The sequence below is a fragment of the Clinocottus analis genome, unplaced genomic scaffold (assembly GCF_023055335.1).
Source record: "Clinocottus analis isolate CAN_PGR_092001 unplaced genomic scaffold, fCliAna1.0.p SCAF_28, whole genome shotgun sequence".
In the NCBI taxonomy this organism is placed as follows: Eukaryota; Metazoa; Chordata; class Actinopteri; order Perciformes; family Cottidae; genus Clinocottus; species Clinocottus analis.
Window position 1 is genome coordinate 1,862,938 of NW_027176020.1, and position 12,099 is coordinate 1,875,036.

At 47.4% G+C, this 12,099-nt stretch overlaps 1 protein-coding gene across 1 annotated transcript; it reads right to left on the reverse strand.

Moving 5' to 3' along the window:
• Positions 1-1,048: 1,048 nt before the first annotated feature.
• On the reverse strand, positions 1,049-4,354 carry nrl (neural retina leucine zipper). Its single transcript, XM_068593099.1, has 4 exons — positions 3,716-4,354; positions 3,316-3,615; positions 1,341-1,556; positions 1,049-1,219 (listed from the first exon to the last, which is right to left on the reverse strand). Exons 1-4 carry the CDS (start codon positions 4,352-4,354, stop codon positions 1,049-1,051), a joined length of 1,326 nt encoding a protein of 441 aa, XP_068449200.1.
• Between the last annotated feature and the right edge of the window lie 7,745 nt (positions 4,355-12,099).

A 12,099-nucleotide genomic window follows, 5' to 3' on the forward strand; every position in this document is an offset into this window, starting at 1 on the left:
CAGCTAGCGCTGCTACTAGCGCCCCGCTGCTGCTGCTCGCGTCCTTGCTGCCCGAGTTGGGCGTCGAGCCGGGCCTGGGTCCCGCTCCTTCCGTGAGTGTCGTGAAGCTAGCAAGCAGCTAACAGAGAGGTAGCAGCAGCGGAGCTGGCTACATCGGGGAGCTAGCAGGGGCCACCCACCGACGGTAAAGTAGCGGCTTGCGACGCGACTTTTACGGTATTCATTTAGCACAATCACTGGAAGATTCCCATGAAAGGTATCCTTGTACATTCTTTAATCTATGATTATTCAACTTACAAGAATAACAAGTCTTGGTGAGCTTTTTGAAACACTTTGGTAGGCAACTGTGAAATATTATTAGCCCGCATGGCAAACACAACCGCATGCCGTGGATACGCGATCCAAGCCCATACCACTCCACATCCAGCACCACTGCACTACTCAGACCTTTAGCAGCTTTAGCAGCTTATCGTAAAAAAAAAATAAAAGAAAAAAACACAACAACACACAACTACAGTTTGAGCCTCGACCACTCGTTTGGAGAGCGCAGTGCAGCTATTTCATATTGCATAGGTGGAAGGCTCAGCAGTGCCGGGGACTATTTGTTAAGTTTAATGCAAGATAAAGCTTTTTTTTGGTTTGTTTTTCTTCCTCTTCTTCTTCATCTTCTTCTTCGATCCATTCATCATGGTCTCGTTTTGTCCGGCGTTGCACCCTCAGCAAAGTTTTTTGTGTGCAACTATCATTCACAGTGAAGTAAAAAGAGTCCGAGAGCCGAGAGTCACCCAACGGAGTAACGCTCGATTCTCCTTTAATCACTCAAGAGGGCATTCAGTCGTATCGCCCCAAAACTGCCTGCCAACGTCTCTCTCTCTCTCACACACACACACACACACACATACACTCACACTCACAAACACACACATACACATCCTTGTTTTTCCTTCCCCAAGTCTGATTACTCATCATTGATTGCTCCACGTCGGCTGGTTTCTCACTCGTTCCTTCTTCTTCTTCTTCTTCGTCCTCCCTCCTCGTGGGGCCGAGCTCAGAGGAAGTAGTCAGGGGGCGGGGAAGGTGGGTTGCTGGCGCGGGGCGGCGGCGGCGGCGGGGCGTCTCCGGCGATGCCGTGGCTGGTGCCGAGGAGCTTCTCGTAGCGAGCCTTGTAGGCGTCTCTCTCCCTCAGCACTCGAGTCAGCTCACACTGTAGCTGATCCAACTGAGCGGGAAGAAAAAGACACAAGCGCTCTTATTATTTACCGCTTAGAGCGTCAGGAATGCGGGTCAGGGGGGTTGTCTGTATTTACGAATGCTTGCGGGGTCAGGAAGGTCGCGCTAACCTGTTGCGTTAGCACGTGTTTCTCCGACTCCAGGGCGTGGCGGTGCTGCAGGCGCTTGTAGCGGCAGGACTGCGCGTAGCCGCGGTTCTTTAGCGTGCGGCGCTTCTGCTTCAGGCGCACCACCTCGTCCTTGCTCACCCCCCGCAGGTGTCGGTTCAGCTCCCGCACCGACAGGCTCACCAGCTGGTCGTCGGAGAAGCGGTCGTTCACCCCGCACTGCCGAGCGAGCGGGCGGCGGGCGAGCAGCAGACGGAGAAAACACACGGCGTGAATATGCTGCAATTTTAATGCTAATTGGCAGCGTGACAAACGCTCGAAATGATTGATGAGTGGGATGAGTGTGAAGCGGATTTAACATAGACATATGACTGAGATATGGCTGGTGGCAGTGTTGGACTCCAGTGGTGAAAATGTGATAAAAGGCTCTTTAGGGCCATTCCAGTGGAGACAGTGTGATATAGTGACCTGGAGAGTGACCTTCCAGTGGAGAAAACATGATAAATTGCCCTCTAGCGTTCCTTTCCAAAGGAGAAAACATGATAAAATGCCCTTTAGGCACTTTTCCAGTGGAGAAAACGTGATAAACTGCCCTCTTGGGTTCTTTTACAGTGGAGAAAACATGATACACTTCTTTCTAAAATTCCTTTTCATTGGAGAAAACATGACAAACTGCCATCTAAGTGCCTTTCCATTGGAGAAAATATGATAAATTGTCCTCGAGGCACCTTTCCAGTGGAGAAAACGTTAGACACTGCCCTCCAGGAATCATTTCCAGTGGAGAAAACATGATAAACTGCCAACTAGGTGCCTTCCAAGTGGAGAAAATGTGATAAACCGCCCTCTAGGGTTCATTTCCAGTGGAGAAAACATGACAAGGTGCATTCATGGTTCCACTAATTCATGGTTCCTAGCTAACTTACATGCTAGAACACGTTCTTCATGCAGCTGGTGGCCTTTTAATTTATGTTTCACGTCTCAGGCGGCCTGAGTCTGCCACTGATTGGTGGACGTGCGATGTGTTATACTGTGTGTGTGTGTGTGTGTGTGTGTGTGTGTGTGTGTGTGTGCGTGTGTGTGTCAGGGGCCACATTTCGACACCACATGTCCATAATCTGTCATGTAATCTGACTAAGTGTGGGTGACAGTTATCAGGATTACGCACAGCAATAATAGCAGATATTATCATAATAAGCTCACGCTGTGCTCCACATAGAGATCCACTGAGACGTCTCCTGAGACCACGACGCCTGTTTACCGCTTCAAACTACGAGTCTGTGTGCAGCAAACCATTTGTCCTTCCTCAACACGAACGTTTTGAAATTATATATGAATTATTATATTATAATGTATATTTTTTATATTAAAATGTCTGTGCTGGAATTTAAAAAAATACCAGGATATCTGAAATTAATTAAAACATGAATGAAAAACTGTATGTACAGAAGATAATTACATAACTAATACATAAGCAGCAGCATTTGTCAACTACTGTAACTCACCACAGATAATATATTAATATAGTTAATAATATAAAATATTTATGTTCAGGAGACGTTGTTGCTGACCGATATGGAACATTGAGACTTAACAAAGTCTTTATACATGATTATAACTACGCTATAATGCACTTATTACATGCTTATAGTCATTTGAATGCTAATTGGGGCGTTTTTACACATAAATGGATGTTTTTTAACGTGAAATCGAGATTTCGCGCCGTAACAGACGAATAATGTGAGTGACCTTCTGGTGGAGAAAACAGGATGAACTGCTTTTGTAACGGACAAATAATTAGCTTCTCCCGTTGTTGCCGTGCAGACGCTAATAACCGTGTCGTAGCGTCCTAATCTTAATCCTGCGCTGCTCCATCCTCTCCCTCCATCCGCTCGGCCCACGTGGAACGTTTCAATTCTTTCACCTCCAAAAAAAAAAAGAAGAAATCTCTCGTTTTTCACGACGGCCGCGTGACGCGTACCTGACCGAGCTGTGGGTGGTGATGGTGGTGATGGTGATGGCCGCCGTGCATGGGGTGGTGCGGGTGGTGATGGTGATGCTGGTGGTGATGAAGGCGCCCCTGGGGGCTGAGGGCTTGTGGGTAAGGGGCGGAGCTGGCGGCGGCGTTGGCGGCGGCGTTGGCCAGCGAGGGAGCGGCGGACGAGAGGAAGACGAGCGGCCGGTGGCACATGTCCGCCCCTTTGGGGCAGGAGATGTCGGCGCCGCTGTCGCTGCTGGAGTCGCCCAGGTTGCTGCTGGAACTCTGGGAAAGACCTGGGAACTAGAAGAGAGGGGGAGGAAGAGGAAGACGATGAAGACGAGGCGGTGGCCGCGGAGAAGACGGAGGAGTCGCGGAGCGCACGGCGACAGGCGGGATTTACCTGCGAGCTGACGGCGGCGGCGGCGGAGTTCAGCAACGCCTCCACGGCGTCCTCGCAGCCCAGGAAGCCGTTGACCGACCCCCGGTCCCGGTCCCCCCGCTCCGGCCCTCCTCCACCTCCTCCTCCTCCGCCTCCACCTCCCAAGGCCCCGAGCAACGTGGCGGGCCCCGCCGCCTCGCCGCCGAATTGCTGCTGCAGCGCCGCCAGCCAGATCAGGTCCTCCAGCGAGGCCGGGGTGGCGCCCGGGGGCCCTCCGCCGCCGCCGCCGGGGCCCGGGCTGCCCTCCACGTTCCCCTGGGAGCCGGAGCTGATGCCCGAGGTGAAGCTGTTGGAGAGGGACAGCGGGAAGGAGATGGAGGAGGACGACGACGACAGGGAGCAGGAGCCCGAGGGCGGCGGGCGGCCGTCGCTGAGCGCCGGCGACGGCGGCAGCGAGTCGTACGGGCTGGAGCTCAGGCTGGAGTCCGGCGGCGGGTGGCCGGCGTACGGGGAGCCGGACGGCTCGTGGGGCGGTTTGAGGTACGGCAGCGGGGGCGTGTCCGGTTTCACCTCGAACTTGAGGAGGTCGAAGTCGTTGAGGTACTCCATGGCGAGGGGGCTGGGGGGGAGGGAGGCCATGGGGAGGGAGGGAGAGGACATGGCGTCCGCTTGCGGCCTCAACCGGCTTCTTTTTGCGTGCGTTTTACTTCCTGCGTCAGGATCGCTGCGAGGGCCGGTCCTCGTCCTCGCTGCGGCTCATACGCGGCGGCGGTGCTGACAGGAAGTGGACCGTCGGGTGAGTTTCCTGTGGGAGAAACTGTGTCCTCGTCTCTGTTTCTCTTGTCCTGAGGGGGGGAAGAGGAACAGGTTGAGATCCAGGAGCAGAGACAAGATGTCCAGGTTCAAATCCATCAAATAAAGGTTTACAAGCTAAGTAAACGTTAGCTTCATAGCTAACATTTACTATACAGCTATATTCTTCTTCTTCTTCTTCTTCTTCTTCTTCTTCTTCTTCTTCGTCACCTACATTACCCACAATGCAACGTAACCACAGGCGGTTAATGCAGCTAATGCGTGTGGTGGGTTTAAATCCCTTTAATCATTCACTAATGCTCTATAGATCCACGACATCAATAAGAACAAAGTTCTGGTTGCCAGGTTGGGAAGAATCCCCCTTTAGATTGATACTTTCTTTGTTTTCACCATCAAAATCTGTTTTTGGTTTGTTGTTTTTAACGTTTATAACTGTCATCTGTGTTTTCATATGGTGAAACTTGCCTGATATAATTTAAAGAGCTAACTGAAACTGATCTATGGAGCATAAATACATTAAATATTAACCGTTTATGAAGCCCAACAAATGTGGACCCTCTTGTATCAGGTCACGAGGGACAAATCAAGAAAAAAAACATGTTAGCTATCAAATTAAACATAAAAATTAGAGCTACAACAACTTATAATCCTCATGTACAACCTCTAAACTCAATAAACAGGATTAAGGGTGAAGGCTTAAAGGGAAACCTGCACTTTTATAACGTGGAATCCATTTTTCTTTATTTAGAGCGTTTGTTAAAGATAATCTCACAATGTATTGATTATTATATAGATTATATCTCCAGTTAGACGGCGACGGATCTATTTTAAAGACGAGCGAACGATTAAAGAGTTAAAGTTTATTCTATAGATTGACGCTGTGAGTCTGTCGGCCTGTTTGTGTTGCATTAAGACGTTAATCCACCCCCCCCCATTACACACACACTTAAAGGACTATTAACACAACGCACTCATCCTGACATGTGAGAAGGTTCAGACGACCAGAACGTCTCCAGATGAACGAACAAAGTGCATTTTGTTACGTTGAAGCTACTGAGTGAAAGAGAGAATTAAATGAACGTTAAGAGAACGTTTTATCCTCCATGTGACGAGAAAAACATGTAAAAATGTTTATCTCATCCTTGACAAAATGTTGAAAAGTCATCGTCCGCCTGCCAAGTGTTTGAATTCATCTCCATGTGGACACACACACACACACACACACACACACACACACACACAGATATATAACCTAATATTTCTAGAAAGATCTGCCGAAGCTTTAAACTTATTTTTTCAGCAGAAAAGATCTTCGAGGCCCAAAGACACGAATCAGTGATCAACCTGAACGCGTCCCGACTGTAACCCAGAGAAACATCTCTATACATACACACGTATGGATAAACATATATATGTATGGATGAGTGAGAACTTGGACGCCCATTTTAAGTCCCAGCATGCCCCATTCAGACCATATTTTCACATAATAATGTAATTTTTTAATTTTTGAACCGAACAACACGGTTTTCTGACTGAAACTCCTTCCTAACAGGACAAGACTTTGTTTTATTGTGATTTTAGTTGCAGATTCTGATTCTTTAGGTCCTAATCTTTCCAAAAAGGTGTCTTATTGACGCTCCAGGAGGCTTTTTAGTGGAATCTGGCTCATATCATGCTGGATGTTCATAGTTACCATCAAAATATTTTTTAAAAGTGTATTTTTTTTTGCAGATATACATTTTTTTCACAAGACTTTGCTGAACAAATACATACAATAAACACAAGTATTGGAATTAATTTGAGTTTCCTACGACGACTCAAACACAGGGAAAAGGAGACAAAACCGGTTCCACAGTTTTCAACCAGTTAAAGTCACATGAGAACTTCTTTCAGCTGTTTTCACGACGTGTTCAACATCCATCGTGTAGAAAGTTCAGTATTTCCAGCGTTGACGACGTGAAAGAGAAGCCGACAGACGCTGGTTACAGGTAACGAGGCCTTACGATGGAACCGACCTGAACTTCTCATTAAAAAGTCCACCGCTCGGCTCGTTAGAGGCGACCCCCCGATGGAGGCCAGAAAGAGAGAGAGAAAGAGAAAAAACCCGAAAAACCAACACACACACACACACACACACACACGAGAGAACGAGAGAGAACGAGAGAGAGAGAGAAAAGTAGTGTAAAGCGTCCGGCCCGTGAGGCCGAGCCGGGTTCTTACCGTCGGTCATGGAGGTGAAGGACGGCTCGGTCTCGTCCACATCCCACCACCACACACACACACACACACAGATAATCAACTGACCGGGTTGACTGACACGTTTGGAATGGAGACGCGGAGGAAACAGAGTGTGTGTGTGTGTGTGTGTGTGTGTGTGTGTGTGTGTGTGTGTGTGTATAGCACTCTGTCACTGAGTGCCACTGCCCCCTTTCTTTCTTTCCCCTCTGCTGCAAATCCCTGTTTGCAACAATCCTCTCTCTCTCTCTCTCTCTCTCTCTCTCTCTCTCTCTCTCTCTCTCTCTCTCTCTCTCTCTCTCTCTCTCTCTTTCTCTTCTTTTTCTTTCTGTTCTTCTATTCTCTTTTAATTCGTAATTTCTCTCGTTTAGTTTCCTCGTCTCTCTCTCTCTTTTCTTTTTCTCAATGCAACATGCTTTAATTAATAGCATAAGCTTAATAAAAACTATATATATATATATATATATATATATATATATATATATATATATATATATATATATATATATATATATCCTATATCTGTAGTCGCTGGGCTTGAAACAGAGAACACATGTGTGTTTAGAAAATAAAACAAATATATAAATAAACATATTCTCTATACGACAACCACACCAGCAGCAATATAAGATGTATAAGAACATAATATAAGAACAACGTTAAGGTCGCGCAACGGAAACCACAAACTTTAACCACATTCGTGCGTGATGAGGAACACGACTGGGTGGATTTAAAGTCAGCAAGGGCTGCTATCTGAGCTCTTATTGTGAAGGCTCTTATTGTGAAGGCTCTTATTGTGAAGGCTCTTATTGTGAAGGCGGACGCCGTCGCCTCTGCGGGTCGTCCTCCGTCCTGTGAGTGATATGAACTCTTGAGGGGGAGGAGTCGCCCCGCTGATCACTTTGTACACTAAACACACAAAGCTGTCAAAGGTCAAGAGGTCAACATGTATGATGATGTCACGATGATGGCTTTTATTGTGTGTGTGTGTGTGTGTGGGTGTGTGTGTGTGTGTGTTTATGACGAGCAGTAGAAATGTGTGATGATGTTGTTTGTGTGTGTTTTGTGCCTCATATTGACTCTTATAGAAAAAGGTAAAAAAATATTTCACACTTGTTGGGCCAAGTTTCACACACACACACACACACACACACACACACACACACACACACACGCACATGCTCCGTACTGCCTCAATTAAAGGCGATGAGTAGAATATGACCAACTATAATGAAGGTTTCTATGCTCTCTTCTTGTTCTCTCTCTCTCTCTCTCTCTCTCTCTCTCTCTCTCTCTCTCTCTCTCTCTCTCTCTCTCTCTCTCTCCCTGCTTTAACCTCTCTATCGGTCCATCGTTTGTGTTTCCGGGGGGAAGCTTAGCCGCTAAACCAACAGGGCCTCCCATGGGGCTGAGGGACAAAGCGAGGGCAGAGACACAGAGGAACTTACCTCATGCTTCATGCCCAACGCGCCACCGGCCTCCAGCATCTGCAGCCCCGCGACACATTTACCCCTGAAGCCACTCGCTGCGTCTCCAGGTTCAGGTGTTCCTCTCCTGCAGACTTTCATTCCTTCAACTGCCGTGAAAACACAATATTTTTTCGCGCCTCATATCCATATCCGAGTCTTTCATTTTCTTTAAAAGTTTGTATTTGTGACAACTTCCTTCCTGACAACTAGCTCTCCGCAAGCTCCTCGCTAGCTCTTCACGAGATCTCCACTAGCTCTTCACTAGCTCTTCGCTAGCTCTCCACTAGCTCTCCACTAGCTATCCGCTAGTCTCCACTAGCTCTCCACTAGCTATGTGCTAGTCTCCACTAGCTCTCCACTAGCTATCCGCTAGTCTCCACTAGCTCTCCACTAGCTATGTGCTAGTCTCCACTAGCTCTCCACTAGCTCTTCACTAGCTCTCCACTAGCTCTCCACTAGCTCTCCACTAGCTATGTGCTAGTCTCCACTAGCTCTTCACTAGCTCTTCGCTAGCTCTCCACTAGCTCTCCACTAGCTATGTGCTAGTCTCCACTAGCTCTTCACTAGCTCTAGGACAACTAGGACAACCACCGAAACTAGTAGCGGCTTGTAGGCCTGTACGTGAGGTGGAGGAGGTGGAGGCCTGTGTGTGAGGTGGAGGAGGTGGAGGCCTGTATGTGAGGTGGAGGTGGAGGCCTGTATGTGCGGTGGAAGAGGTAGAGGCCTGTACGTGAGGTGGAGGAGGTGGAGGCCTGTATGTGAGGTGGAGGAGGTGGAGGCCTGTATGTGAGGTGGAGGAGGTGGAGGCCTGTATGTGAGGTGGAGGAGGTGGAGGCCTGTATGTGAGGTGGAGGAGGTGGAGGCCTATGTGTGCGGTGGAGGAGGTGGAGGCCTGTGCGTGCGGTGGAGGAGGTGGAGGCCTATGTGTGCGGTGGAGGAGGTGGAGGCCTGTATGTGAGGTGGAGGAGGTGGAGGCCTGTATGTGAGGTGGAGGAGGTGGAGGCCTGTCGTCGTGCACCAGCGCAGCCTGATCCCACAGATAAATGTCCTAATCCCACTAACTCTGCTCCAAGCAACAGGATTACATGTCTCACCTCGAGACCCCCTCTTAACTCCCTCGCTCTGAGGATCTGCCTCCTGCACTCTCTCTACACACACACACACACACACACACACACACACACACACACACACACACACACACACACACACACACACACACACACACACACATTAAACTGAAGCTAAATGGAACTCAGCCATCGTTAATTTCTAATGATGTCAGAGAGCAGCTGTCTGTTGGTCCTCGCGTGTCCGTAATGACTCAGATCAAAGTGTTTCATCTTCACATTGATGTTGCTTAAAACTCCTCCGGCGTGTGTTTGCTTTACTTCGTCTCTCCGCCGTGACTTGAAACATGACCGTGATATCAGGAGGAAGCCTCCGAGGTGCTTTGGATGTTCATTTTATTGGTTTATTTGGTGCACATTAATAAAACATTCCCATAAATGCACCAGAGTTAGCCGAGAGGCTATTCTTCCTCTGAGGTCCATGGACAGATGTTACAAAAAGACCCTAAAAGAAAACACAATATAAAAGTCCAAATTACAAAGTTATGCATTATTTACCCTTTACAAAGCACGCAGACACAACAAAAGCAGAGAGGATGTTAATATCAGCAGAAACATCCTTCAGGACACACAGACTCTCATAGAATAACACATAGACAGCTAATATATGAGAGATAATAATCTTAAAAATGGACTAGAGACAATATTAAGCATGCGAAGTATGTCAAATATAAGTAAGTCTGACAGCTAATCAACAATAAAAGAGATGCAGGTGGATAGCTAGCTCCCCGCTGTAGCCAGCTAGCGCTGCTAGAAGCTCTAGCTTGCCACAGGCAGGGAGCTAGCAGCAGCAGGGAGCTAGCCGTAGCTCTAGCTTGCTACAGCGGGAGCTAGCAGCAGCTCGAGCTTCCTACATCGGGGAGCTAGCAGCAGCAAGTGTGGAATCATATTCAAATTTAAAGTCCCAGCATGCCTCAGCGAGACAACGTTTTGCCATAAAATAAGTATTTTTTTAACTGGAAATCCTTCGTAACGTCCCGATGTGAATATTTTTCCTGGCAAAGGAGCTAAAAAATGACACATATCATGACTGAAGTGCTCCCGCCTCACTGTTTGTCATGTTATTCCCCGTCTCACTGATGAAATTCCCCCTGGCAGCGGTGCTGGAGAGCCATAAATATATCTTTATTTGCATCAGAAATGACCGAGCGCGGCTCATAAATCATCTCTTCTCGTGGGATTCCTGCCCGGCAACAGCAGCATCTGAATCGACGCCGGCGGCTTGACGACGTGAAGTTTGAGACGAATTTAATCTGGAAAAACAAAACAAAAAGCACGCAGATTGAACAGAGGTGGAGAGCAGAGGCATGCAGACAGAGAGGTCAGGGAGGAAGAGGAGGAGGAAGAGAGGGATGAAGGGATTAAAGTGGTCGATACATTGGCTCCTCTCCCAGAGAGATGACACTAAATCTGTTTATTCAGTCCCTTTCCTCCCTCCTCCCTCCTCTCTCCTCCATCCTCCCTCTCTCCCCTCCCCTCCTCCTCCCCTCCCTTCCTCCCTCCTCCCTCCTCTCTCCTCCCCTCCCTTCCTCCTCTCCTCCCTTCCTCCTCTCCTCCCTCGTCCCTCCTCCCTCTCTCTCCTCCTCTCCTTCCTCCTCCCTCTCTCTCCTCCCTCCTTAGTTTAGTAAGAGGAGGCGTTACATTACCTACCTACACACACACACACACACACACACACACACACACACACACACACACACACACACACACACACACACACACACACACACACACACACACACCTGTCTGGCTTCGGGGGCACCAGGTGACTCCATCGTGGAGACAGTTCCCATGACAACCTCGCTAAAGGGCTTTTCCTCGTGACCCTTCTTCTTCTTCTTCTTCTTCTTCTTCTTCTTCTTCTTCTTCTTCTTCTTCTTCTTCTTCTTCTTCTTCTTCTTCTTCTTCTTCTTCTTCTTCCTTATACTTCTAAGAAGTATAAGGAAGAAGAAGAAGAAGTATAATAACAAGGCAAAATTTGTAAGATGTATAATAATATTAATACATTTTTAAAAAAGTAAATCATGTTAATTAAAAGGGACAATAATAGAAGATATTATCATGAAAACATGAATATTAAGGACTTGATTATAATGTTACCTATAGGTCAAATAAATAATAATGTAATTTTTAACAATAAAAACAAAAATATTTTAAGAAAAGGACACAAAAAGGATAAAATACTTGCATAAATTTACTGTGTGTGTGTGTGTTTTGGCCTCCTCTCTCTCTCAGAGTAAGAGGATGTGTGTGTGTGTGTGTGTGCATGTGTGTGTGTGTGTGTGTGTGTGTGTGTGTGTGTGTGAGCTCCATCATGCACGCTGCTCTGCGCCGCCTGCATCCTTTTCCTTTTCTTATTTTCACGCATCTCTCTCCTCTTCCCACACATGTTCTCTCTCCTCTCTTCCCTCGGTCCTTTCATGCCATCATGTTGCCTGGTAACGGCAGCCGGAGGATGAGAGGGGATGTGTTCGGGATGTGATGAGCGCTTCACATCAGCTGTGAGAGAAGACCGGCGCACCGTCGGCTCGGATCAGAACCACCGCCGCGGGAAACCGGAAGTTTCAGTTCAGATTTCTGCAGAAAAAAAAAATCCTTTTTAAACAAAACTTTAGATCAACTTTTTGGTTTTTACTCAAAATGCAAGATTTTGGAGATGCAAAGTGTTTAGAAGTATATTAAAAAGAAATGCATATTCAAATTTTCAGTCATTATTTTGACATATTAAGTCATTATTATGAGATACTATATCATTATT

Coding starts and splice junctions, on each gene's coding strand:
- nrl (XM_068593099.1), bottom strand. CDS start 4,354: ATGTCCTCTCCCTCCCTCCCCATGGCCTCCCTCCCCCCCAGCCCCCTC. Junction 3,616..3,715: donor CCGCCGCCGTCAGCTCGCAG/GTAAATCCCGCC, acceptor CCTCTCTTCTAG/TTCCCAGGTCTTTCCCAGAG. Junction 1,220..1,340: donor AACACGTGCTAACGCAACAG/GTTAGCGCGACC, acceptor CTTCCCGCTCAG/TTGGATCAGCTACAGTGTGA.